At 41.1% G+C, this 27,918-nt stretch overlaps 4 protein-coding genes across 5 annotated transcripts; 2 read left to right on the top strand and 2 right to left on the bottom strand.

Moving 5' to 3' along the window:
* Positions 1 to 1,891: 1,891 nt before the first annotated feature.
* Positions 1,892 to 20,651, bottom strand: hmgxb3 (HMG box domain containing 3). 2 transcript variants are annotated; one of them, XM_050042129.1, is made up of 21 exons: positions 20,507 to 20,651; positions 19,791 to 19,953; positions 19,455 to 19,629; positions 17,686 to 18,195; positions 17,451 to 17,558; positions 17,141 to 17,275; positions 16,773 to 17,011; positions 15,963 to 16,072; positions 15,786 to 15,866; positions 15,482 to 15,564; positions 15,287 to 15,394; positions 15,034 to 15,174; positions 14,282 to 14,589; positions 14,051 to 14,178; positions 11,689 to 11,820; positions 11,376 to 11,560; positions 10,712 to 10,934; positions 9,355 to 9,488; positions 5,838 to 5,957; positions 5,505 to 5,714; positions 1,892 to 3,662 (listed from the first exon to the last, which is right to left on the bottom strand). In XM_050042129.1, the coding sequence occupies exons 2-21, from the start codon at positions 19,928 to 19,930 to the stop codon at positions 3,066 to 3,068; spliced, it is 3,867 nt and encodes a 1,288-aa protein (XP_049898086.1). In that variant the 5' UTR covers positions 19,931 to 19,953; positions 20,507 to 20,651; the 3' UTR covers positions 1,892 to 3,065. The 2 variants fall into 2 exon arrangements, with proteins under 2 accessions (XP_049898086.1, XP_049898087.1); XM_050042130.1 differs by lacking the exon at positions 1,892 to 3,662 and having other exon boundaries at positions 5,563 to 5,751.
* A 235-nt stretch (positions 20,652 to 20,886) lies between these two features.
* Positions 20,887 to 22,756, top strand: LOC126388832 (SLC35A4 upstream open reading frame protein). The gene is made up of 3 exons (XM_050042134.1): positions 20,887 to 21,035; positions 21,404 to 21,502; positions 22,506 to 22,756. Exons 1-3 carry the CDS (start codon positions 21,021 to 21,023, stop codon positions 22,701 to 22,703), a joined length of 312 nt encoding a protein of 103 aa, XP_049898091.1. The 5' UTR covers positions 20,887 to 21,020; the 3' UTR covers positions 22,704 to 22,756.
* A 505-nt stretch (positions 22,757 to 23,261) lies between these two features.
* On the top strand, positions 23,262 to 24,667 carry slc35a4 (solute carrier family 35 member A4). The gene has a single exon (XM_050042131.1). The coding sequence runs from the start codon at positions 23,271 to 23,273 to the stop codon at positions 24,246 to 24,248; it is 978 nt and encodes a 325-aa protein (XP_049898088.1). The 5' UTR covers positions 23,262 to 23,270; the 3' UTR covers positions 24,249 to 24,667.
* A 24-nt stretch (positions 24,668 to 24,691) lies between these two features.
* On the bottom strand, positions 24,692 to 27,870 carry si:dkey-201i24.3 (uncharacterized). Its single transcript, XM_050042133.1, has 6 exons — positions 27,819 to 27,870; positions 27,619 to 27,743; positions 27,344 to 27,463; positions 26,991 to 27,158; positions 24,951 to 25,101; positions 24,692 to 24,804 (listed from the first exon to the last, which is right to left on the bottom strand). The coding sequence occupies exons 1-6, from the start codon at positions 27,868 to 27,870 to the stop codon at positions 24,731 to 24,733; spliced, it is 690 nt and encodes a 229-aa protein (XP_049898090.1). The 3' UTR covers positions 24,692 to 24,730.
* Between the last annotated feature and the right edge of the window lie 48 nt (positions 27,871 to 27,918).

Below are 27,918 nucleotides of genomic sequence, written 5' to 3' on the forward strand. Positions count from 1 at the left end.
TAACCTTTATTAGACTAATGTAAATTCAATCACACAGACCTGTTAAAGTTTTTTCAGGTCAGTTCTTCCTTGCTCTGAGTAAATACAAAGATGAAATGTTCTAAAACATTAAAATAAATAAAGCCAGAGTACTCATTAGAAAAATGGCCAGTTTTGTAATGTTGCAGAAGATTTAAGTGGCAATTTTGCATGCAAAACATTATTACACAAAGAATACTGACTACAGCCGTGTTATTGACTAAAAACACAGTATTTCTCTTTGAAACTTCATGGAATAATTTGCCCTCTCAGTCCTTTATACAGCGGCCTATATTCAAAATCAAAAGATATATATATATATATATCCACAACTCTCGACTTTGCATGAGGGGAAAAACCACACAATTAGGAGCGGTGTGTAAAAAATCGGGTTAGTACAAAGAGTTCAGGCTAAAAAAAAACAAAAAAAAAACAAAAAAAAAATCTGTCCTACTTTGGAGCTTTATGACTCACACAAGATAACCATGACATTGACGACATTTAAAGCCTCTTTTCTTGCCACATGACTGTTGCAAGCTTTGTAGTAATTCTGGTGGGTAGTTTTGATACAAACCCTACAGTTGTCTGTTGTAGCTGACACAAGGTTGTGTCTCTCCACTGCTCACCACCTCTGACAAGTTATAGAAGAGTATTTGTTGTCAGAGCCCAGTAAAAAGAAGCCTGGGGGGGCATGGAGATAGTAATGACAGAGAACTTACATTGATACTCTGGTAACTGGTGATAGCTATCGATAGCTGCCCAGGAAAACAGAAGCACTGTCTTCTTCCTGTTTAGGTTGTGCAATAGTTGACATACTTCCTTTGTGCCGTAAATTGAGCCTTTGTCTTCCAGGAGGAGAGAGATGCTGATGGTGTCATTAGTCTATAGCCATTACATTTTGCATTCAACATTCACTTAATAAGAATAAGTTAAAGCAACCACCAGATTCCATTGACAAAAATAGTAATTTTACGTAGTAGAACACTGGAGTTGTCGGACTATCGTGGCCTCAATCAGTTCATGTGTAAAGTAAAGATATCGACATTTGGTCATGGACCTTCCACATCTACATACGATGTGAAAGGTACCCTGAGTGCCTGTTACATGCATTGTCTTCCTTCAAAATACACTTCTGTTTTCACAGGAAATTTAATGTTTTCATGCAGTCTCTTTCAAAATAAAAGCACTACGTCAGTACAACAACATAAATTGTCTTTTTATTTCTTCCAACAACTAACGCACATGGTTGGGTTTAGGCAACAAAAACACGTGGTTAGGTTTAGGAGAAAAGAACAGGGTTTAGCTTTATAATCTTAAGGGACACGATCACCACTCTCTTAGGTGGAAGTCTTGGTCTTCTAAGTATTCTAACTTTGATTCTTGACTCGCCGTGTTTCCCCGACGCCACTGAGTGGCTTTAAACTATAACGGCGACCGGCCGACTTTAAAGGACAGCTTTTATCGTCAGTGTCTGATGTTACAAGTCACTGTCTAAGCGTTGGATGCTGGATTTCAACGACTTCAGAGTGAGACTGGGCTGGAAAATGACAAGAGATATAAACAAGTTTGCTGATTTTTAGGCTTTTTTTTGTCTTTATTGGATCAGATAGTCAAAGCATGAAAGGGAGAGACAGGGGGGATGACATGCAGCAGAGGGCCGCAGGCTTAAGTTGAACCCACAGCTGCTGTGGCAAGGCCATTGCCTTCATTTATGGGATGCCTGCTCTTCCCACTAAGCCACTGGGCACCCCAGGTTTGCTGATTTTACCTATCCCCGCAACTGAAATCAATTGCTTGTTGACCTTTAACCTCATGATTCAGAAAGGCTTTATGACAGTTTGACCATTTTGCCACAGTGAAGATGACCAGAGCTGCAAAATCATTCATTTATTTTATCTGTTACATGTTACACCAGCAGTTTCACTTACAGGACATAACTGTGTCAGCTATCACAATATTTTCTTTATCTACAGAATTCTTGGCTGCTGCGATGTGCTCTGATCAACAGGTGTCCCCACTGAACACTTGAAGTCTTGACAAATGAACCTATTTTCAACCATTTAGACAGCCTCAATGCTTCGTAAAAGTCTTGTCTTAATTGCAAAGTAAAGCATTGGTGACAAAAAGTAATCTCTCTGAAGCACCTCATGCAGGCAGATCTACAGAGCTCATTTTTAAAGGCTGACTGCTGATCAGTTGACAGGAATAAGACAAAAAACTGTGTTTCCTTGAAGAAAAAATGAAATCCAAAATAAAGCAAAGGCCGCAAGGTCCATCACCACATCATGACTCTGCACAGTCGACAATTATCATCACTTTTCAAAAGCAAACGTCAGTCTAAAAGGCAACACGTGGCAGGGGAGAGGTAAGAGTGTAAAAATGTAAAGCAGAAATGTCTCTGGACATAAAAGGGAAATAAATACAACACACTATTCATGGTTAAATACATACATTTAGGCTTGAATTGGTTAAGTTATTAAAATCTTTACATTCTTTCAGTCACAGAAAAGATCGCCTTTACACACCTCTTCACTTCTTTAACTCTTGACACCCTACTGGTAAAAAAAAAAAAAAGATTACATTCTTTTAGTCATTTAAAAGAATAAGTCTGAAATTCATTCTCCATCATCTTGACTCCTATAAACTCTCGCACTGACTGTTAACTGTGGTTAGAGACGGTTAAGAATATGATCGCGTATGCTGTAATCTGCAATTTTGTTTTTTATATGTTCACAGTAAACACCAGTGACATCCCATCACCTACGTTAAGGTCCATTTCGGCAAAATTCAGCCCACTTTTTCAGTATTCAGTCTACTTCCTCACATCAGTAAAACAATGTATAGCTGATATTATGTGCTGTTATACAGGCTAATATAACAGTAAAGTACTTTCCAACACTGAGTTATGGTTAGCACTGTGTTGCCCCCATATTCTTTGACACTTCTGGTAGCACTTCCATCTCTCCTGATGGCTGCACTCCTGTCTTTAGATGCAGCCATGTTTACATTCAGTCCATCTGAATGCTGATTGTCCACCCTGAGCATTTCTACTCAGGAAGCACAACCTCATACGTCTCTGTCCCTGCGTCTTGTATCTGTCCCTGCACCCCGCTTCCTTCATCCTCCTCTTTCTCTGTGTTGATCTGTGCCACTCCCAGTCGGTACAGAGCATCCCTGATCACTACCTCCCCAGGCTGGCAGGCCTTCACCACTTCGTTGATCTGCTGGCTCACAATGTCTCTGCTGGTCAGAAAATCTACCAGACGGTTGTATAGGTAGTAATAAGCTGTGTTGTTGAAAACCACAGGCTGCCGCCGTGCACGGCTCACGGAGTAACAGTCGTCTGAGCTCTCTGCCGAGTCACTCTCAGCTTTGTCTGTCTGCTCTTTCTGTTCTGCCCCCTCGTCGTCCTCTTCCCTCTCTTTCTCCAGCTCAGCCACCAGGCTGACGTAGGGCTCCAGATCTTTGCAGAGGGACATTGAGTGGTGCTCTGAGGGAGGAGCAGGAGACTCCTGGGCTGCTCCAGGAGGATGAACCAGCCAGCAACAAGATGATTTGGTGATGGGGTGGACCTGCTGGTTCTCTGCTACCAGCGACAGGTCAGCGCTGTACGGCTGGTCTTGCAGCTCAGCACATGACACAAACTAAAGACAAAGAGGAGAGGTTGTCTGAGGCTGCAACACACCTTGAGCTTTTATCAAACAAATATGTGTAATAGTCTTGACCAACCCGTTTTTATTGGGTCCCCAAAAGGCAGAGTAAAGTGTGCACCAATAATATGTGAATTCTAAAATAGAAAAGGAGTGTTCTTTTTTGCTATGGTGGTCTGCTCAGTCCAGATATTTTTTTTCTCTTCACATGAACTTTGACCTGAAAACATGTTCACGGTCTCTGGCTGAGTTTACGTTGAGTGTGACTTCTGTGATTCCCTCACTCTCGATCGCGTGCATGATGTTGACACGGACATAAAAGGAGTTTGTGAATGCGAAATGCAGAGAGGCCTCAGTGTGTTATATGTGGAGAGGTGCCAAATCATGAGAATTTAAAAATGAACAAAATGGACGGAGGCATTTTCAGCACTGGAGCAAGTCAAAAGGATTATTCCTGTGCAAGGAAGAGATTTAAAGAGACAGTGTTTTGACAGCGGAAAAGTAAGTCAGTCACATGTTGATTTGTGTAGCATTTGAACTGTTTGTTTCGTGTGTCTGTTGGTGACTAGTGTGTTGCTAGCTAGCTAAAATGACCTGTTATTATTTCATGAGCTGCAGCTGACATTCTGACATCACGTCCCTGACTTGAGGGCCTGTCCCTGATGTGGAATAGGCAGTAAAGTGCACTTATTCAACATTATTATGATGGTGAAAGAGTCAGTAATGTGTGTGTTACATTCATATTGGTTAAATTTGCACGTGTCAACTTTTATGGTGGCAAATGTCAAATTCCAAATGCGTGTGTGACAAGTGAGAGTGGGTATATTTAATGATAATATCCTCTCTGTCTGGATCTTCCAGGCATTCAAAGAGAACATATCACACATTTTTACATTTCAAATACATCACTTTGTTGTAGTCTTCATCGGTAGCCCATAAAAGCAGATGTTATGGCAATTCATGATGTCATTTTGTAAGTTTGGATCCCGGGAAGACACCAAACATCACTTTCAATATGACAGACAGAATACCACAGACAATACAACAAAAAAAAGAAACTGGGGTAATTTTACTTTCAGAATAAACTGAGAGACAGAAAATTCTAAATTTTCCATTTTAAAGTCACTCTTCATTCATCTCCCTGAGCCAATTATATCGTTGCTGCCACATTTTAAAATTGTTCCTCCCTCTGCTGCTGTCAGTTGTCATTTCAGGATGAACCTCCCATCATTCTCATCTTCAGTCAACTGTCTTCACCTCCACCACCATGATCAAGACTCCATTGAGGGGGAATATTCCTAAACTAAACATGGCATCCTCACACCCGAAATATATCATGTCACAATGCCGTCTAATCGCCAAGGAACTGTTCACTATTTATCTTTATTATGTAATGAATTATTGTTCGCTGCAATTTAAGTCTCTCCTGATTGAAATCAGTTATTAAATTTTTTTTACTAGAAATAATATTATTTTATGCGACTGCAGCATTTTAGCAACATTTAAAACACGATTTGGTTATTTAAAAATGTGATTAATGATTTCAATGGCACTTATAATATATGCAATTTTTTTTAAACAATGTTTAACCCTCTGAATCAAATTTCACTACTTTTTGAGTGTTTTCGTACATTTGGAGTTGTCAACTACTCCAAATTTAAACTTCTGTTCAAACGTCTGGGAAATTAGTCATTAGGAACATCCCTAGTGAACATATGTAAAATTTTCTATGATCAAAAAATACTGATCAGGCCTTGATTCTTTTGATTTTGAATTCTAACCTGCACACATGTGAGTTCCTTGATAGACGACTGGATTAAATTTCAAATCACTCACCTCTGGCTTTTCAAAAGGGTCAGAGAAGCAGCCTTGGTTCCTGCCCCACATCTGGGTTGCCAGTTCTGGGTACTGCATGTCAGCACAGAGCGCTACCTGACGGGCACAGTCGCTGACATAGACTGGGGGCCAGTAGCGGGAGGACAGCAGCAGGTCTATGTGGTCCCGGGCTGTCTCTCCTCTCACCAAGTACTTAGAGCCGCACACCACCTGGACACAGGAAGAGGACAGAAATGGATTGGCCGCCCTGACAAGCAGAGGGATAATTGAAGTTTTGCTTGTCTATACTGTATGTCTTTTTCATACAAGGCAGATTCTGGCTGTTGTTTTTACCTTGTGCGGGCAGACCTTTGACAGCTTGCCAGCGGTGAGGTGTGGAGGGGGCTGTGGAGCTGTGAAGAGGCCGCTATGAACCAGTGTGTACAGGGAGATCAGGGAGGCTAGCAGCTCAGTCTAACACAGAGGGAGACAAAAAAGGGTTTATTGAAGTAAACGGATATGAGCACACCAGAGTAAGTAGAGATAAAAACACACAAACACAGAGTAATGAATAAAAGAAACCATCTTTCAACTAGATTCTCCCTTCATAGAAAACAAAGCAATGTGCTGAAATACCCTTGAGCAAGACACCCTGCGTCTTAGCAGCCGCAGGGTGCAAAGGAGAGGAGGGGATTTCCTGTTCTTTCGGCCATGAACTCATCACATGATTGGTGTATTTGCTCAAACAGTACCACTCGTATTCTGGCTAGTAATTTACAGTCATTAAAAGTTTTCTGAACTGGGGAAAATTTTTATAGTCATAAGACGCCCCCTTTTTTATAGTGTCGGCACCGCAACAATATGATTTGTGTATGTGCTCTAAGAGCAACACTCGTATTCTAGCAAGTATTTTAACGTCAACATGTTTACTTCCAGTTATTAGAAGTTTACTGACCTGAGGAACATTTTTGCAGTTTAAGGAGCCCCAGTTTTTATAGTGGCGGCACCACAAGAATATGATTTGCGTAGTTGTTCATATTCTAGCTAGTATTTTACTAGCTAACATATTTATTTACAGTCATTCAGGGTTTTCTGACCGGAGGAACTTTCTCATAGTCGTAAGGGCCCTGCTTTTTATTGTGTCTGCACTGCAATGACTAGGCACAATCACAGTCCTTTAAATGCTGTTATGAGAGACCTTTATAGCTCCTATTTCATTGTAGGTACTCTCCCAGCACAAGAGGAGCCACGAGTCATGTAGGTGGAGGCATACGTTTAATTGGTAGAACACATGAGCCAGTGCAGTGTCGGCAGCTGACATTTTATATAACCTGTTAGTCGTGTAAACAACAGCTTGTGATGAAAACATGGAAAAAAACATAGACAAATGGACCAACAGTTAAGTCTGGTCTTTACTGAGCGTATGTGCGTTGGGGGAAATTCAACGCCATTTTTACTCTTTGAAAGCCAGCTTACATCACTTCAGTGATCCTGATGGCAGTGCAAATGCAACCAAAAAGGTATACAGTTCTCAGGGGAGATTCCCAAAACGGTTTGTTCCAACAATGACTAGTAACTGCAAAAACATGCGTCCGTAACAAACACATATGCAGGGTTTTTCCTGCATAGAGAATCACTAGGCGGCCACATCCGTCCAATTTGGTCCTGCCTGTCAATAAAACTCTTGACAGGTGTCATGATGGAAAACACTGTTTTGTATCAAGCGTCGCACTTGGTGGATTTCTGTCATTTCTGACTACAATTGAGGAATCACGTTGGTGTGGTGGCGCTGTATTGTAATCAGCACAGTGCACTTGTAAAAGCGCTGCCAAATCTGTGAAAAAGGAAGGAAAGAGCCTACTGTTTTTCTGGGTGGGCAATAGTGTTTCCGCTGGTTATGTTTTTGCCACCACAACGATAAAAATCACTGCTGTTCTATATCGCCAGCTGACGTTTGTAAATGCGCTGCAAACGGCAGTCGGACACAGTGTTTGTGAACGCTACTACATTCGCCTCTACGTGTGTCACCTCCGGTGTCCCCCAAGGCTCCATTTTGGGCCCCATCCTCTTCTTGCTCTACATGCTGCCATTAGGGTTGATTTTTAAGAAACACAACATACCTTTTCACTGTTTTGCAGATGATGTACAGATCTATCTGCCCCTTAAATCCATTAGCAAGGATTCTGTACAGCCACTGCTAGAATGTTTAAAAGATGTCAAATCCTGGATGGACAGTAACTTTTTAAATCTCAATGAGGATAAAACAGAGATCATTATGTTTGGATGTGACCCCTCCGATTACTCTGCTGATTTTCTGGGCCCCTTCACTCCTAACATCCGTTCCTCTGTTAAAAATCTCGGTGTGACCTTTGACAGTGCTTTTAAATTCGATAAACAAGTTAGATCAGTAATACAAACCAGCTTTTATCAACTCAGGCTTTTAGCTAAAGTAAAGGGCTATCTCTCCCCCCAGAATCTAGAGAGGGTAATCCATGCTTTTATAACCTCACGTCTGGACTACTGTAACTCGCTTTATGTCGGTATTGACCAGTCACTGCTACACCGTCTACAGCTTGTCCAGAACGCAGCAGCCCGCCTCCTCACTGGAAAGCGTAAACACGATCACATCACACCAATCTTGGCCTCGCTCCACTGGCTTCCAGTGCGTTTTAGAATTGATTTTAAGATTTTATTGATTGTTTTTAAAGCCCTAAATGGGCTGGCACCCCCTTATTTAACCGAACTCCTGCACTTTCATGCTCCCTCCAGAGCCTTGAGATCAGCCAGTCAGCTATTACTGGCTACTCCTAGGACTAGGCTGAAGACCAGAGGCGACAGAGCCTTTGGGGCGGCTGCCCCTAGGCTCTGGAATAGCCTGCCCCTGCACATTAGGTCTGCCCAGACCCTAGAGGTTTTTAAGTCTTTTCTTAAAACCCACTTCTTCTCTCAGGCTTTTAACTCAGGTTGAGCTGGACACCCAAACATTTTAGCTTATTTTGATCTTATTTTATAACTCTTGTATTTTATTTTATTGTATTGTATTTTATGTATCTTATGGTTATTATTGTGGTGTACTATTAGGTACCTCATTGTATTTGCTTGTTTATTTCTATTGACCTGTTCAGCACTTTGGTCAACCTTGGTTGTTTTAAATGTGCTTTATAAATAAAGTTTGAGTTGAGTTGAGTTGAGTGTGTGTCTGAATGCAGTCTAAGACTACAGCATTCACACTACTGAAATGTAATAAAGTAATTTTTTTCCCAATCAACTTTTTTCCCACTTTACCAGTACAAAAGTTCAGATATGAGCAAAACATGAAATCAGATAATACAGTAAATATATGCCACATACACTGATAAAAGCAAATAATTTTGAAGGAAATAATTAATATGAATTCTGCAAAAAGCAGCTGTCTTATAAAAGTGTCTTGTACAAGTGTGTGAGAGGGGATTACTTAAAATATAATTTTAAATGCTTCAAAAACACTAGATCCACATTTGTGTTAATATTTTGCGAGCAAAATGAAACTGTTTTACAAGATATTCAGTAAAGTCGATTTTGTGGTCATAGTCTCAGCCTCAAACACAGCTCAACCAGACCACGTGATCTGCTACTTGCACTTTAGGAACAAATATTATTGGGACCAAAGAAAATTGCAATTTGACCACGATTTATTAATAACTGATTTTTGTTTTTTTTTTCCAATCACATACTTATTATAACTAATATGTTGCTTGTAAAAAGTTGATTACTTGAGCCAGTTGAAGGCCCAATACACATGTGTGCTCATGATCGGGATGTTACCATCTCCGCCTCAGCCAGGAAAAACACTTTGTCTCTCTCACCCCCCACCCCAAACACACACATCTACCTTAGTAGACCCTGGGGTGATGCTCGCCCCGCAGCGGTCCAGTATTGTTCTCAGCTCGTCTTCACTGTGCTCTTCAATCTTGTCGAGTCTCAGCTGACCATCATGAATGAGACGCACCAAAACTGATGGATCTCCTGAAAACAGATGATGAAAAACATCTTCTTAAAACTGTGCTCATACAGTTAACACAAGGCACTGTGACCCCTAACTTAATATTAGTAAACACTATTACTGTACTCTGTACAGCATGGGAGAATAATTACAACAAAATCCATACCAAACAAAGCATATAATTTCTCTGAATATAATCATCTTTTTCCATTTTATTCTCTATCTCCCTTCCTTTTGACTTCATAACAATATACTGCACATACCCTACTGAAAATTTCCCAGTCACAGATTAATGCATGTATAAGATTAAATTCAGCAGCGGAAGCATGAGTGGGGTTTTCTGAGGAGGCGGGGGGGGGGGGGGGGGGATTAACAGTTTTCAGTGGTTCTCAACTAACTCTATGGATTGGAGCGAATGTGACTGGAAAAACACTGTGAGAATAAATTCCCCTGGACTTGGAAACTTTTTATCTGGGCCACTTTTTTTTGTTTTTGAAAAAGAGGAGGGATACAAAGCTGCTGCATGTCCTTTTGGCAGCAAGTAAAAAATCTATTAGGCTCGGGCGGTATCACGGTATCACAGAATACTGGGGTATTTAGAAATCTATTCTATTAAACTCATATAGAGATGTTGTATTGAGGATGTATCGTATGAAGTGCACATCATACGCCACCGGACGTCGGTCTACTGGTGGAACAGGCGGCTGAGCTGATAGTTGTGGCGACTGCAAGTGTTGGGGATAACGTACAGGACAGAAATGATAGAGGGATGGATTTTTGGTTAGATGTCTAAATTAAGGTCTGTGGTTAACACAAGCTTAAGAAATTTTTTTAAAATTTTGTCAATAAATACCACACTCGTGAATTTTGAAGCTTTTATGTGTCTTAAAAAAGGCGGTTGCTAACAAGTTTATAACCTAATGTTGGCTTTTTACTTCAGGTGATTGCATTTTTGCTTCACAAATCGACAAAGAAATGAGAGGTGTTCATTTCTTTGTCGTTTGCTGTACAAAACACGGAAGTATCATTAACTTTTGTTCTCGACAGATCTTATTTTGTGCAATAATTCAACATCCAATGGAAAATTCCCATTGGCCTTTTGTCAAAGGAACCAGGTAGACACTAAATTCCAGGTTGGCCTACATATAAACATCATTCCTGTAGCTATACACATGTTTATAAAAACTGGATAACAGTTTTATGTAAGAACATAAATATAAAATATAAAAGGTTTTCTACTAGGTACCTGAGGGCTGCTGTGTGTGTGCCAGGACCTTGTCTTTCTCCGTGTTGATGACAGCGGGACTCCTCATGAGTGGAGGTATGAAGGGAGAAATTATAGAAGCATCCACCCGTGTGATGGGGATGTCAGTGGGGAAAGTTGCTTGCTCAATAGCCTCGCTTTCCATGGTCAACCAGAAGTCATCCACGTGTACCTCATCTGAGACTGAAAACTCGGGCCAGGTGAACTGTGGACAGAATGAAAAGTGTGTGAGCATGTGGAGAGGCCAAAACGCAAATGCCAAAAACTGCAGTTCCTCTAATGGCCACTTGAGGGCTGGCTCCAGAAGGGAGTCGATCCCCATAGACCCCCCATATTAAAATGCTTAACTTTACAGCAAAAATAAACAAGTTACAGCCTGGCACAAAAACAGTTTTGGTCTCTATAGCTAATTTCAACATCCATTACAACTATACAGAGGTTGCATTTTTATATTATGCACCAGTTAACATTTTTTAAGGCTTAAAGTTATACATAATTAAGGGCGTGGCCGCTTTGAGTGGCTGTCTGTGAGGCACACAGTGACATACTTCATGATACTGTCCCTGCTAAACTGCTCTAAGTGTGTTGTAATTGACTCTACTTTGGGCTTTAATTTCCGACTACTTTTCTTGCATTAATTTCTCACCTCCACATTCTTTAGCTCCAGTACGTTGCTTGTGTATCGCTGCGCAACCTCCAGTTTGGGAGCAACACCACAAATGCCGCAGATCATGTCGTTGTAATCTCTCACTGTCAGACACTCAAAGGCCCAGTAGCCACTCAGGAGAAGCTCTAGAATTTGAGATAACTCCTCTGGACTCAGAGCGTGGACTGAAGCAAAAGAGAAAGATACAGTGAAACTCTTGAAAACATAATGTAGAAGACACAAATTTGAAAATGCTCATAATGCAAGACAGAATTAAGAGAATGCAGTTGCAGGATGTAGGGTCCACTGTTACCAGGGTGATTGGGGATGTTTTCAAGCACGGTCCTGGCTGCATGAGAGGGCGCTTGGCCCAGTTTGATATAGGCCCTGATCTTCAGCAGCTGGTCGATGCTAACCAGCAGTCTGTTCCCAATGTTGAACAAACCTGTCGCAAAAGAATTACCATTTTAATTCACAGAGAAAGCTCACAACAGGCCATATACCACTGCTAAAACAAATCTTCCACAGCAAATCTCCATATAAAAACTGACAAGGTTGCAACCGACAGGCTCCTGTAATTACTTAATTCAGAGTATCCATGTAATTAGGTGCTGTACTGATTTCATTGTGAATTTGGTAATTAAGACGGACATAATGGAAGGCCATACAGACAAAGGTAAAGCTGTGGTATGGTAGAGAGGAATATCAGAATATCGGCCTCTAGTCCACATGTAAAAGTATCCTTGGTTTAACATTCATACACAACTGTGTATGAATGTTAAACTGAGTAGCAGGTGGCACTTTGTACGGCAGCCGCGACACACCAGTGCGTGATTGGGTGAATGTGACATGTAGTGTAAAAGCACTGTGAGTGGTTGAAAGAATAGAAAGGCGCTACACAAGTGCAGTCCATTTACCATTTACAATAACATAAAGCATTTATGGTGATGGATGAGAAGATACGATAAGAGTTTGTAAGTAGAGATTAGATTAGATTACATAGCGTAGTGTGTGTGCATGTTGGGATGTTTGCATGAGAAGCAGTGATATGTGTTTGTGTTTACTGATCCTAAGCCTCCCAGCAACACAACCGGAAGCCCAAGGGTGACACAGGCAAGCCACTTCTTCCTCTCTTTTTTTTTTTTTCCTCCTCAAAATTTCCAAACAAAGCAGCTGTGTAAAACTCAAATGTATTTAGGTATGAATAAAAATTTTGTTTAAAAAATCACAAGCTGTTTTATAAGCACTTGAGACACTGTGGCTGAGCAGTGTGGTTACCATAAATACAGGAGCAAAACAAAGTTGTTGAGCTGCGGTCTTCTGCCAACAGGATCAAAAGCTGTAGCTAATATTTACAGACTGTTTCTTTTACCAAGCAACAGAGGAGTTTCTGTTAAAACGCTGGAGATAAATGACGATAATAATAATTGTTCCATCTTGGAACAATAAGTATATTTTTGAATATTATGAAACAGAAGTGGTACCCATAATTCTCAGCTGTACACCCTTAATTTAAGATGTTGTGGTTGCAGTATTTTGAAAAAATACAGAGTCAGATGCCACAGCATATGCCACTCTCTTGGCCGGCCTTAGTGTCCTGCCTTTATACAACGGATCAGAGAGATGAGGATCCTCAAATTAGAAAAAGTTAGATATTGTATCGAGGATACAACCTGGTCCCTTTGCTAATTTAACATACATGCATTTACGCATGGTGGTGCAGTGGTTAGCATTGTCGCTTCACAGCAAGAGGGTTCCTTGTTTGAACCCAGGGTGCCGCAGTCCTTGTGGGTGGAGTTTGCATGTTCTCCCTGTGTCAGTGTGGGTTTTCTCCAGGTACTCCGGCTTCCTCCCACAGTCCAAAGACATGCAGGTTAACTGGTGACCCTAAATTGCCCGTAGGTGTGAGTGTGAATGGTTGTCTGTCTCTATGTGTCAGCCCTGTGATAATCTGGCGACCTGTCCAGTGTGTACCTCGCCTCTCACCCAATGTCAGCTGGGATAGGATCCAGACCTACTGCAACCCCTAACAGGATAAGTGGTTACGGAAAATGAAGTTGGAATGAAATGTCTTCATGTCTACACATACAGTGGACACAAAGTGGTGATGTTATCTGGCCTGGCTGCAGCAGTTGTAAAATATGTGCCGAAGCTGACTGTCTGCTGAGCGGCCTTTGGCTGTCTTGATGCTTTTCCCCTTTAGCATGGCTAACTAGAGCCCCTTCTTCAATGTTACCAACTTATAACGTTATGGTGCAGAGCCTCCATCAGCGCTGCTAGAGCCTCTCTCTTGAGCCATGTATTATATTTCTTGTTTGAAAGCCATAAATTATTAAACACGCACTTAGAAGGCATTTGCAGATAAGAAAACTGCTGCTCTTGCTCACTTGCTCATCAGACATTCCTGTCATCAACTAGCTACATACAAAAATGTGTATCATGTGATACTAGTGACGTTTCAACAGTCACGCAGCGCAGCGCTTGATTTTAAATTAGTAATATAGGGAACCTATTTGGCACAATATGAGACACGTTTTGGGATTTTTAGGAACGTATTTCAAACAACTGCAGAGACAATGTATATTTAAAACTTTTCCAAAGCAGTTTTTCTAATTTCATAACTTTTCCAGCAATTTCATGACCTGAATGTAAAAGTTGTGAGTGGTGCTGTTTACCTGGATGCAGGTCAGTGAAGCTGTGCAGAGCCAGACACTGAACGTTGAGACACACCTTGAGCTGAAGAGTGGCTGTCTGGATCAGTGTCTCAGTGAGCAGCCAGCAGTCCACTTGTCCTGCAACGGTACTAGGATACACACACACACACACACAGGAGGATACATTAGGAAACACAACATGCCGGTACTGATGTAGCAGGATAGTTGGAATACAGAAACACATCTTCTCACCTCTGATCTCCTTTGAAGAGAGGGTAGTTACACAGGCCACAGTGAGTAGCTGCTGATTCATAGAACTGAGGCCACCCAGACTCTATCAGCGTCTCCGCCTCTACGCTGTTCTCATGCTCCTGATCACCTGGTCGAACCAAGACGATTTGCAGACTGTTGAGCTCCTGGATGAGCGTCAACGTTTCCTGTAGCTCAGTCTCGCTCTCAGGAATCTGCAGGGAACGGTGCAGCAGCTGCAGGGTGCTCTGGCGCTGAATGTCCTTCTGAGCAGGATTCAGGGCCTGGTACGGATCGAGCAGAGTCTCAGACTGAGAAAGGAAAAGAGAAATCCACATTAAAAGATGTAAGAAAGTTTTGAGATGAGAGGTTTATAATAACTAAAGTGAAAGAGATGTGATACTACTGCAAAGAATTAAGATGAGGAGGGGAAAAGATCTGTATAGATAGGCTTGCTCATGAGTTTCAGCAAAAAAACATCTACAGTGAGTAAAAACAAACAAAATATACAGACAATTTTACACAAAGAGGATGTTGAAGATGTAAAAGATGACATCAGTTCTGCTTCGTTGAAAGTCACGGAGAGAAAGCTTCCAAGATTAATGACCTGACATCAAAGGCCTGTTGTCCTCAGCCTGAAGTCGAGATTTATGGATGCTAAGAAGCAAATGCTCTGCTCAGGGATCCAAGGGTACGAGCTGCAGCTGGAAACTAACCCTACACCAGAAGAGAATCTGTAATAAGTAAGCCTTTACCTTTGTTCCCTTGGCGTTCTTCTGGGTCAGCTCACAGCCACATTTAGGGCACACTGCAGGTTTGTGTCTGTTCTTATACATGTAGTCACAGGACGGGTTCTTACACCGACCCCTTCCTCGTGCTGTTGACAGACCCAAATCCTAAAAGAACAAGAAAAAGAAAAAAACAGGGACAAATTTAATTAGAAAGGAACATTTGGTGTAAGCTAATTAAAAATAGGCTAATTTGCACAGAGAATATTAGTGTACTGACAAAGCTGGAAACGGCATGTTGTTTAAAAGGCACGACTGACACTATATTCACTCTCCTATCAACCAGTGAAGACACAGCCTGGCTGCCATCTGCTGGGACAGAAGAATCCTACAGAAAGACATACAAAAAGTCAGAATACTTGTCCAAATCTGCTCTGTGTGTGTGTGCTTCAAAGTGTTTGATGTTTGTGCTCACCTGCTTGGCTGCGGTTGTCGGGACCGTCTGGCCGAGCTGCTTTAAAGTGCTGGGTTTGAGACCTGAGAGACTCTCTCGAGGCACTGTGATTAGACAACGACCACATCAACTAAGAGCAGAGACCTCAGAAAGTGCAGTCACACATATAACACTATAATCACTTCCTCTCTATATGATGCAGGTAGTCTAAATATGCCAATAACAAGCACTGATTAAACATTAAATAAAACTGTATCCACACTACAGACTGAAAGATCACATTTAATGAAGTATAATACAAATGAAATCAAACGCTGCACAGTACCGGTGGATGATTTATTGTTGTTTGCACTCTGGAACTTTCCTTTGTCCGGTGGGACTGTTATGATCTGGAACAAAGCACGGCCTAAAAACGCACACACAAGCCAAATCCACACGGTAACACATGGTAATTTAACACTGACAACAGAATAGTGCCTGAGTGCTGCATGTTTTATCTCACCTGTGCTGTAATAGGCAGGAAGGATAGGTCTCACAGGCCTCTTTTGAACAGTGGCGTTGTTTCTGTGTTGACCCTGGAGTGTCGCACACCGAAGACTGTCCTTCATCTGTCTGCTCAGACAGATGGCAGGTACATCAAGTGAGATACACACGGTTAGGAATACTTGCTATGAAAATGGCTGCAATAACAAAACACAGAGGTGTCATTACAATCCTGTTCCATACAGATTTTCTGATGAATGGTTTAAACACCTTTAAACACTTCAGCATTTCAAATAAACAAAAATAAATACATGGTGTCTACAGGTATCAGACACTTATATTTAATGCTTTTTAATAGCTTTTTGAGGTCATTTTTAACCAAATTTAAGGCTTTTTGTGGAAAAATGTTTTTTTTTTATTCAAGCATTGCAGGTCAGTATAAAGGTAGGTAGTATGTGTACAGCTCTGTGCAGAGCTAGGTTTTTATGCAGGAGCTTGACTTATTTTGACAAAAAGCAATTAAAGGATGGATAAAATGTTTATGGCAATGAAGACCTCACAAATTAAAATTTGAAACTACAGTATGTAATGACTTTCAAGGCCTAGGTTGTGGGATTGGACCTGCAGACACCCTGGTATAAATATTTCTCACAGAAATAGCGATTCAAAGTTATGCATATACATATCTATACCTTCCCCACCTAACCATTAAAGCACCAATTTGCAAATAGTGTACAGCACAGTTTCCACACAACTGTCCACTGGGGTTCATTTAAGCAAACAGAACACACTTAAAAAAATAAATAAAATTTATTTCATAAGTGCTCACTTTGTTTGTTCCTGTTCCTTGACGCTGCTGCCCTCTGGTGGCTTTCCACCTGAAACTGCATGCTGCTTTCTGGAGCACTTCTGAACTTCTTTTTTGCTCCCAGTGGCGTTTCTTTTACTGACATCAGCATTCCCCTCCTGAGCAGGGGTAGAGATGGGTTTACAGCTTTCTTTAATCTTGGTTTCAGATTTCTGCGGCAATTGCTTGGGCACAGCGTCTCTCTCTTGCATCTTCTTTGCCTGTTATAGAAGTACAGTCAAAGTTAACTGACTTGAGCTGCAGGTCAAACCTGGAGGCTGAATATTTGTACAACTCCTGGATGTTTGTATATCAGATTGAACAAGCCGAACTGTTTGCTCGACACTTACGGCAGGTATCCATTTTCCACCCAAGTGGCTCCCACATTCAGGGCACGTCGGTGGCTTGTGGCGGGTGACATACACAAATGAACACCCAGGATTTAGACACCTCCCTCGACCTCTGCGGGTGTACGTCTTCACAGACTGCAGAAAAAGATATAAACATGAAAGTTCACATCTCTCAGCTGCTGCTACCATCCCCAAATCATTTTAAATCTTAATAATGATATTCCTATTTTTCGTTTTTTGTGTGTAGACTCTACGCCTGCCAATTTCAGTACTGACATTTATAAGGTGGCTGAATAATGTGGGTGCTTACCATTTTATAGGAAGGTTTGGCACTTTGTTCAATGCTGGCTCCGACAGAGACCATCATCACTGGGCCCACAGAGCTGACGCCTGGCAGAGACTTTGGCTCCAGCAGGTTCTGAAGTAAAGGACAAATTACTTCACTGCATTAGCTGAAACACTTTTTTTTGTGATTAAAATTGTCAAACCCTGATCATTTTTGAATAACTTATCTGCTAACTGGTGGAGGGGCATTTAAGTCTCACCTGGGTGGGTATGATGGCAACCACCTGGGCAGTTTCCCCCTGTATCTGCTGCACCATTGCTCCACCATAACCACTACCAGCAACTCTGGTCTCATTTCCTTTAAGTGTCACGCCATTTGCTGTGGGGCCAGCAGAGCCCTGTGGGACATGGGTGTCTGTGGAGGCCGAGGCTTTGCATAAAACAGAGGAGGAAGAGGAGGGTGGGATTCCTCGGGGGGTCGTGGGATTGGACGTCACTTCCGTTTCTTCTGCTATGTCGTCCACAACAATTGGCTGCTCAGAAAGCTCCACCTCGCCGGCCAAGCCAAGAGCTGTGAACTGGGGCTCTTGGGTGAGAGAGGTGGAAGGCAGACCTCCCTCCACTGGAGAGTCCAGAGACTCAACGCTCACCTCTGGCTGAGAGCCTTCCAGCTGCTGATTTGAGGGGCAGCCTTTAGACAGCAAAATGTAACTGGCTCTCGGGAGGATTTTGCGGAAGCCTGGTAGGTCCTTGGAGGGGCTGAGACACGACTGAGGGAAAAGCAAAATCAAGAATATTGTTCATGGCTATTCATAGAATCACTCTGACATTCTACTAGACACCAGTGGATTAGGCCACTGTCGAGACAAAGCAGGAAAAAACTGCTGTATCTCTGCTGTGATACTTGATGCTAATAGGTCACTTTGTTCTGAGTTTATCTGTGGTAAAATACACGAGACAAATGTACTCATTACAAATGAAATCAATCCAGTTGACTACATGGGTGCTCTGCAGTGCATGGTCATAAAGAAGGCACTGGACATACTCAACAGCCAAAAAGGCAAACCACTATCATTGGCACTATCATAAACTTACTGCTGCATGTTGTACTGACAAAACAGGTATCAGAACTTATTAAACAGGAAAAGTTGTGTGATTTCTGACTTGTTTATTATAGTAAGCAGAGCTCAACAATAAGAAAAACCTGATAGCATGGGGCAAGTAAAATGCCATGTCAGGCTAGTAATTCTAACAACTCACTTTCCTGATTGGACAAGTGGTAAAAAAGAATTAAACATTGTTTTTTCTGAAGCTGATGATAGAAGTAGGTAAGAAGTGAGCTATCCCGCTTCCTTCTCATCTCTGTTGAGAGTTGCACATGCACAGCACCGATTTGGCACTTGACAAAGTTTATGAGCTCACACCATAGAACTGTATATCACACACAGTGAAACTCACTCACTCACAAGTTAACAAGTCCAGACCATTTCTTAAAGGCAAGAATGTTTGTTGCTTAGCATCTATGACACTCACCTTGTTCTGATTCATTTACTTAAATAAAGATCAAAAATTACAATTAAGTTTACACAACTGCTAATGAGAAAAACAATTTGTATAAAGGCAAGTGAAATCTGACTTCGGGTGAGTAGATGTCTGACCAACTTGCCAAACTGAGCAAGTGAAAAACAAACATTAAAATTGAACCCTGCATAGTATGGTCAGTTTATCAGAAACGTTTGTGCAACTTGTTTTGCACATTTCGATAATTTAGGTGATCAATTGCTCGTAGTTATTTATGCCAGTTTTGAATTTTACTTAGCACCATGATTTTGATTCTCCTAGTAACAAGTAAACATTAAATAACAAAAAAGCAGTATCTATATTTGAACATGGAATGATATCTAAATAAGTATTCTGCACAGGCCAGTTTATTCTGATGGTTTTTTTTACATGAGAGAATTTTATTGGTGAACTAAAAGTTGCTCAGATCACTGGTTTGCTCGTATAAAAACTTAAGGTTGAAGCTTACTGTGTCTGCACCATCCTTCTCGGACTTGGCCTTCTCCAGATAGTAGCCTTTCTCAGCTACACTGAGCCTTCTCCAGCTCTCGCTGATTCTCTTGTTGATCTCTGACTGTGGCAGATTAGGGATTTCCTGTTGCATAATCTGATGAACATCAAAGTAGTATAGCAGGTAGGCAGACCTAAAACATAAAGATTCCATGTCTACAATCACCAGTACATGGCAATGGGAGAGACATCTTTGATATTAAAGGCCCAATCCCTGTTGAACACAGGGCCATAGCTAGTGTCATGACACTGTAACAGCTGTGTGTTAAAGTAATTTTTATGTTATGTACATTACCTAGGCTTCTTAGGTTTCTCAACACTTTCTTCTTGAGCTTTGCTCTTTCTCTTCTTTGGGGTGGTCACCTCCATTTGACTGTGGCAGCTCTCTGAATCCTCAGTCAATTTCACAACCTCGATCACCTCCACTTTATCCATGATCTCCAAAAGTCTAGGGCCAACTTGAAAAAAGCACAAGATTAGTTGGTTGCTTATGAGTGAATCTTCATGAAGGTAGAGTTTATTGCAGATATGTTGTAACAGGCTGCATTAGATTCAGCCAAAGTTGGGTTTATTAAATATACATTGCTTTGAATAGTACTTAACACCTTAATTTTAAGATGATACAGTTTCAAGACTCATGATTGTGCATCTTCAGTCCTCTGTATTTTGATGACAGCACTGGATTTCTGTAGTTTATTATAGCTCAGTGGGTAGCTATAACTCATCTAATGTGAGGCAAATAAAGATACGCTGTCTAATAAAAGCCACAGAAAATAGGACAGAGTGACTAAGGGCTGGTGCTTCATGCAGACAGAATATAGCTCTACAGTGTCCTAGTCTAATTACATGGAAACTTGTCATTAACAGGGATCTTGAGGAGACTAATAAAGCGCTAACATGTTAAAAGCACTGGTCCTTCCCTGCTTTAAAAGTAGGTTTAATGGCGTGTGCTTATACTGCCTGCACAGTCAGTGAGTTATCCAATGAAAAGCCTTCTTATTGACGCCTTACCTACGATGACCCGAGGCTCTACAAACTGCTCTGAAACAACCTTTAGGAGTCGCCGACAAAGTCAGGCATTGTGCCGACGGTGAGTAATACTGAAATTCGCAAATGTCTCATACTAAATCAAAGATTTACGATGCATAAATGTCGGTTAAGTAGCTTCGTTTCTCGTCGACTTGTAAAAAACATGGCGGTTTGTTGCTATGGTCTTCAACCAATCAGATGCAAGAATAAACAAGTTCGGACCAATCACGGAAGACGTTTTAGACACGTGAAGATAACGCGTGCGTCGGGTCCGTAAGGAAAAATACTGTTAAATTAAACAAAGTAATAGCTTATTGGCAGTAAAACAAACATTTCGGAGGTTGTATGTCTCCGTAAGCGTTGTCAAAGTCTCAAAAGTGGAGCTGCATAATTCCTATTTCACAAAACTGTAACCCAGACCAAAGTAATCGATCTGAAGGTGGAAAATAGTGTCGCAGGCGTATGAGTCGAACACTGATAACTCGAGTGAGCAAAGATGGCGGATGACAAGGTGAGCGAGTAACGGTGCTCTGGCTTTAAACGTATTAATTTCACCTTTTTTGTCAGATGACAGCAACTTTTAGAGGAGGACTAAAACAGTTCGTCTCAGCAGCAGTTGACTGTTAAATAAAGTTGCCGGGGAGATGATGGCTCTAAATGAACGTATCCATCTTGAGCCGGTTAAGTTATGTGGCTGTTAGCTAACCAGCAAACTTGGAGAAATGAGCTGTTTTGTTACCAAAGCCTTTTCGTGGGGTATTCTGTCAGTAAATGTAACTTCATGTTATATCGTACAGCAGCGTTAGCTTACATTAATGCTGGAATTCGTAGTTGTATTGTTTCCTAATATTAAAATGTGATGCTTTGCTTTTATTTTAGGATCCTCTGAAACAGTTGAAAGATCTGACAAAGCTCAAAAACCAGTTGGAGGAAATCCAGAGGCGAGTAGAGAACGAAATTTCTGTAGGACTTCCTCAGGTGAGTTTTTAAAGGTGCCCCTGATAACACTGACCACACGAGTGGAAAAAAGTTCAAGTTGTTTCAGCTTTCTCCCCCTCCTCTACCAACCATGGGTTGTTTCAGATATAATTAAAAAAAACAAACTCAGAGTGTATGGTGTGGACTAGAGGGTTATGATTTTATTCTATCAGGCTTTATTAGAAAGTGTGATCAGATATGGCATGTCAGCGTGGTTTGGAAACCTTACTGTACAACTAACTAACTATTATGTAGCTTGTTTTATCACACGGTGAAGGCATATTGTGCGCAGCATATGAGTCCAAAACAAATTTCCCTATGGGGACAATAAAGTATATCGTATCGTAATTTCGATGGTGAATGTAAGTCTAATGGCAATGTCCTTCATTCACCTTTTGTATGACTAAAATCAGAAGGCATTTCTTAAGTCCCTGAAAGCTATACTTAAGTAAAAGTCTAGATATCTTATCAGAAAATGACTTTGGCAGAAGTTTAAGTCACCTAGTAAATGTTGTGAATAAAAAAGCAAGCGGTCATAATTTTGAGAATTCTAAGGTTTATTTCTTTGTAACATGTGCACCCCAATTCCTGCATTCATCCACCCGTCCCCTCCTCCTTCTGTTTTCCTCCCATTCTTTCCCTACTTTGCTTAGTGGACATATATTGGAGTAAAAGTATAAATTTTATTTAGGAATTGCAGTGGAGCAAAAGTGAAAGTTGACATAAATATAATAACTATAATAACAAAGTGCTATTGTTTCGTTACATCACACCACTGCCCATGATTGATGGTGATTGAGTTAATTTGTTTAGTTATGTCTTCCTGAAATATCCTCTTGTGATTTTTTTTTATATTTATTTTGTTAACAATATGATTTTATTTTTGCTAAATATTTTTCCCTTCTTGCAGTGTAAATGTGTTAATTTTTTTTACCCATCTCTGTGTCCTTTTTCTGCACTGGGACCATGCTGAAAATTCTGCTGTTTTGTCTTGTTCCTTCAGGGAGGCTCAGTGTTGGGATCTCCATTTCTGAAGGGCTTTCTAGCTGGCTATGTGGTGGCCAAGCTACGCTCCTCTGCCATCCTGGGAGTGCTGCTGGGAACAATCACTGGCATGTACGCGGCACAGAACTATCAAGTGCCCAACATTGAAAGGACCGTGAAAGACTATATGAACAGCATGAAAAAAGGACCAAAATAATCTGGGCCGACTGCTGGTCTCGCCGGTGACTTAACAACCAAAAGAAAAAGAAATATTGTTGCAGCTGCTGGCTTGTCAGTGACTGGTAACGGATCAGCCTTCAGGATTTTGATGTAACTGGACTTTCATTGGGGACTCAATGACTGGTGTTTTTGTTTGCATTTTTCTTTTGGGTTCAGTTAAATACTGCTGTTTCATTTTCACTTGTCTGTTTGATGGTGACACAAAATGGAAGACTTAATGCTTTCATTGTTAATGTTTAGTCCATCAGATTTCATACCTTGTTTGCTGCCAGGAGCACTTATCTTAGCATGTTAGATTTTGAATTAGTCATGTTTAAAACAGGCAGTATTTCCTGCAAATGTCCTACCCCCTTATTGTTCCATTCAAAGTACATATACAGAGTTACACAGAGAATAGTGTTTCAGAGTATTTTATAAAAGGTATTTTAATTCTTGAGATTCATAGCTATTTATTAAAAAATAGCCAAAAGGTGAGGGTTGTTTTGCACTAAAGCTAGTAGTTCAAATTAGTTAGAAATTAAGTGTTTGTTTTGTATTGTTGAGGATGATTGTGATCCAGAATGTGGGGCCAAGATCCCCAGCAAGGATTAGGAGACAGTGGGTGAAAAGGATTCTTTGGGGTGTCCTCTTCGGGCTGATGGTCCTTATCTATGGCTCCCATGCACCGCTCATCACTCTCACCAAGGTCGATGGTCAAGTTCCTTTCAACCCCTCATCATGTGTTGTCATGATTGAGTTATCCAAACTGGTGATTTCTTTGGCAACTCTTGTTCTAACTGGGGGTACATCTGCCCCACATGCTCCTCCACCTCTAGCCCGCGTGGCCCCCTATGCAGTCCCTGCCATACTCTATGCCCTCAACAACAACCTGGTAGTACTCATGCAGGCCTACATGGACCCAAGCTCATACCAAGTCCTCTCTAACCTGAAAATTGCCTCCACTGCCCTGCTGTACTCCTTTTGCCTGGGCAAGAGGCTCCGGCCTTCTCAGTGGTTAGCTGTGGGGCTCCTCATGGGTGCAGGCGTGTGCCACAGCTACAGCAGCCTGGGCCCAGGGGACGCTGAGAGGACTGAAGCTGAGGAAGGTCCCAGGCTTCACATCACAACTTGGGGGCTTTTCCTTGTGCTGGTGTACTGCTGTGTTTCAGGGCTAGCAGCAGTTTACACAGAGATGGTGCTGAAGAGCCAGAGGCTGCCCCTCAGCTTACAGAATCTCTACCTCTATGTGTTTGGTGTGGCCATCAACGGGCTGTCCTGCTTCTCCTTTGCAGCAGGTGAAAAGAGTTTTCTGGAAGGATACTCAGGGGTGGTCTGGGCCATTATAGCAGGGCAGGCAGCTAATGGACTCTTGATGTCTGTGGTGCTCAAGCACGGCAGCGGGATCACCAGACTGTTTGTCATTTCCTGCTCCATGCTGGTTAATGCTCTGTTGTCTTGGGGCATCTTAGGGCTGCAGCTCACACCTGTTTTCCTCCTACCCGTTTCTATGATTGGACTGGCAGCTTACCTTTATTACAGATAAATATATATATAACTGAACCACAAGGCCCACTCAACTCACTGCGGTCTACTTGTATTTCTGTTTCCATAGTTTTTGAGTTTCAGATGTGATTTGTTTTCTGCCTTATATCTCTGCCTTCTGAAATACAGGATCCAGCACGTGTTCTGATTTGTAACCACATACCATATTATCTGTGAATAGTTACGTCAGCTGACTCTGACAATTTACACCACATTTTACAATTTTATTCATAATTCTGTTACAATGATGTGAGTAAATTCATATAATAATGCAAGTCAGAATTATAATATCTTCAGTCTAACATTTCTGAAGAGTGCTGCTATTGTCATTTTGTTTCATTCTCTGCCAAGAACAATGTCAAAGATTATATCAAAGTGTTATGAAGCGTGTTAATGATAACCAATAAATTGTGAAAAACAGTTTTATTTCTCATGAATCACATTACACACACACTGATTCATAAACATCTTCCAGTCATATATTTATTGTTGTCGGGATGAGAGTTCAGTCGTAGAGTCACCTCGCACAGCCAGAGTATCCTTCAACTCCCCCAGCGCTGTAAAAGAAAAACAAGTTTTTAAATGCTGGTGGGTGGAAGAATCATGACTTGGCATCTCTGCCACGTTTTACTTTAGAGGTTAGGGAAAGCTTTATCTTTAATATAACAGCCAGTCTGGTAGAGGTTGAGAAACATATACTGACCCTTACGGAGTTGTTTGTTGTCAGCCTGCAGCTCCTGGTTCTGGGCAGACAGGTATACGGCATCCTGCACAGCCTCCAGCAGCACGCTGCGGTATCTGCCCTCTGACATCCTCCTCTGCTCCTCGCTTACCTGACGAAACACTCTGAACACCTGGAAAGTGGGAAAACAGATAACACAGAAAAACAAGGGTGATGCAAGAAAGACGGGAGGTAAAATGCTTCTTCATGTAAACATTTATAAAGCAGCTGTAGTTTTCATGAACAGTCGGATGTTTATTAAAAAATATCTTGTTTTATTTTTGTATACATTTTTGAGTTTTTCTTTTGTATTTTTTGTATGTACATCTAAAAAAAAAAAAAAAAAAAAAAAAAAAAATCCTTTTCTGTGTAGAATCTGTGTCCCTATCCCAAACCCTGCTGTTTTTATAACTACAATGCATTGATTGGTGTCCCATTTTTAGTTTTAATTTTGGGGGAAAAACTTGCTCTGAAACCTGAAGTGCTGTAAAATGTGGACTACAATCATGTTTACCTGAAATGCTCTCCTTTAACCCTTTGAAACCTGGAGTGACATCACTTTTCTTGTGCTGCTTTTAGATGCCTCAGTATTTAAGCCTTTTAACCCAGAGCAAATTTATGCAGTTTCTTTCAAAAACATGGGGAAAAACGGCAATGAGCAATTTGGTAAGAAATATTCCACAAATTGCAAAAAATTAATAGATTTAGAAAATAATTTTTAAAAAGCTAGGGAACAACTATATTTCTAATTAACATTGTTTTATATTTAAAATTATGTTACAGAATTATTTGAATTTTTAAGCACTTTTTCCAGGTCATTTCCTCGTTTGTTTTTAACTTTCTTTTCCATAATGTTCTTGTTTTAAATTTTCTCTTTTCACTAATTTCTTGCCTATTTTTTGGGGTCATTTGAGAACCATCTGGATGCCCGATGAAACATTTGTATGTAAGGCAAATGCATGTTTAATGATCTGGTTTTTCCAGTAAACATAGGGGTCGAATGAAAAGTTAAACATTTCCATTAGAAGAATGTAGAATTATAGGTACTGGGACAAACTGTGCATCTTTTATCATATCTCCAAGACGTGGAAGGTGTGTGGCTGCTGCTTCCACTCTTTACTGACTTAGGAGACCTTTGGATCTCTCTAAAATAATTTGGGAGCTACTTTACTCTAATAATATGTGCAAAATGACATTGTTCGGAGCACAGGTGGATTATGAGACAATGGCCCCTGGGTACAGACATGCAGAAGGCCCCACAAACTCTGCTACATAAGAGCAAGACGCACAGATTTCATAGTTGTTCAGCCTTATTTTGTTGTTGTTCTGCATCTCGTTGTAATCCTTATGCATCTCTCTGTGGTTTTTTATGTCTCTTAGCAGTTGGTTTGTGACTCTGCGGACATTTAAGTCTCTTTGCAGTTGTTTTCTGTCTCATTCATTCATTCATTCATCTTCTAACCACTTCATCCTCTTGAGGGTCGCGGGGGGGCTGTTTTCTGTCTCTTTTACTGATATTTAATCTCTTTGTAATCTTTTTGTAGCTTCTTTGTGCCTCTTATTCATTGCATTGTGCATCTTTGCTGTCATTTGTGTCTCTTTGTGGTTGTTTTGCCACTTTTCGTAGTCATTGTGTCATCACTTTGTGTTTCTTTGCAGATGAATCACTTTGTAGTCCTTTTATGTTTCTTTGTGGTCATTTTGATACTCTTACTTTGTGGTCTGTGTGTCTCTTCGAGTGACATTTGCTGATAAGAACCTGGGGACACCTGACACGTTATACCCAGTAGGCCTGTTCAGTAATCTATCAATGATTCTTAGAATTTCATCGTACTTGAGACCAAAACTGTCCTCTGAGCAGTTTTACTGGGTGTTTGGAAAGGCACAGGTACCTTACTTCCTGAATATACTGTAGAACCACATATTCATCTATTGGTAAGAAGACACTAGTAATAAACTAATTAAATGAAAATGTGACATTATTTGAGTCAGTGTTTTCTCACTGATACAACAAACTCCCACCTGCAGGCTCTCCTCTCTCAGACAGTGCAGCTCTGTTTGGTGTCTGTGATATTGATTCTGCAGGTCTCTCTCAGCCTGCTGGGCCTCAGCGCGCAGGGCCTCTATCTGCAGCACCAGGACCTGCCTCTCTCTGGTCAGCACCAGCAGCTCTCTCTGGGGGCCTTCTGTCTAGCAGAGGAATGGATGAAACCATAAAAAATGCAAGAGAATAACAGAATTAAGTTGCAAATGCAGTGGTTTCCACTGCCCACCATAAATCCAGCCTTGCATTAATTTAAACTGACTCAGCATGCTCAGCTAAGATAGATCACAAACTGAATAATGTTAAACAACAGTGTATCTCATTATCTCACCAGTAGCTGTTCCTGTGCCAAGTCTCTCTCCATCTTCTCCACCTCCTCCTGAATTAATCTCCCGTGGTCCTCCTTAAGTTGCCTCCTCCGTTCCTGGGCTTTGTTGTATTCTAACTGAGACTTAAATCGGCAAAATAAATTTCTTAGTGTGGGTTGCTCTCGCACGCATAAATCTTGTTTATGTGTTTAATGGAGTATTCACAAAGCCTGTAAACACGTTATCCAATCTGATGTAGTGGCGTACAATATCATATTTAATAGATAGAGTGCATTACTTGTTGACAGAGGTCAGATTTATCCGTAGCAGCCCCGTTCTTCAGTGTCTCCTCTCTGAGAGCGTCCCTCAGCTGCTGAATTCTTCCTACTCTGTCCTGGACTTTCTCTACATTCCCTTTACCTTCTGTGAATATGACAAACAAACACAATATCATCGATGTCCCTATATATAAACACATTTCATATCACAGCAGATTACCTCTGATATGCTCCTCCATTTCTTGTTTCAGCTGGGCTTGTAAATATTTCATTGTGTCTGTCCCTTCTCTGTGATCACTGCTGTGCAAATTGCTATTTGG

This window comes from Epinephelus moara, chromosome 4 (assembly GCF_006386435.1).
Source record: "Epinephelus moara isolate mb chromosome 4, YSFRI_EMoa_1.0, whole genome shotgun sequence".
Taxonomy (NCBI): Eukaryota; Metazoa; Chordata; class Actinopteri; order Perciformes; family Serranidae; genus Epinephelus; species Epinephelus moara.

Bases quoted from the DNA above. Each gene is read 5' to 3' on its own strand.
- hmgxb3 (XM_050042129.1), bottom strand. From the start codon at position 19,930: ATGGATAAAGTGGAGGTGATCGAGGTTGTGAAATTGACTGAGGATTCA. The intron at 15,867-15,962 runs GTGAGATAAAAC...GTGCGTTTTTAG, and splicing joins TCCTGCCTATTACAGCACAG to GCCGTGCTTTGTTCCAGATC. The intron at 3,663-5,504 runs GTGAGTGATTTG...CTTTGTCTTTAG, and splicing joins ACCCTTTTGAAAAGCCAGAG to TTTGTGTCATGTGCTGAGCT.
- LOC126388832 (XM_050042134.1), top strand. The intron at 21,503-22,505 runs GTGAGTTTTTAA...TTGTTCCTTCAG, and splicing joins TTTCTGTAGGACTTCCTCAG to GGAGGCTCAGTGTTGGGATC.
- slc35a4 (XM_050042131.1), top strand. From the start codon at position 23,271: ATGATTGTGATCCAGAATGTGGGGCCAAGATCCCCAGCAAGGATTAGG.
- si:dkey-201i24.3 (XM_050042133.1), bottom strand. From the start codon at position 27,870: ATGAAATATTTACAAGCCCAGCTGAAACAAGAAATGGAGGAGCATATC. The intron at 27,744-27,818 runs GTAATCTGCTGT...TCATATTCACAG, and splicing joins AATGGAGGAGCATATCAGAG to AAGGTAAAGGGAATGTAGAG. The intron at 24,805-24,950 runs GTCAGTATATGT...TTTCTTTTACAG, and splicing joins CAACAAACAACTCCGTAAGG to CGCTGGGGGAGTTGAAGGAT.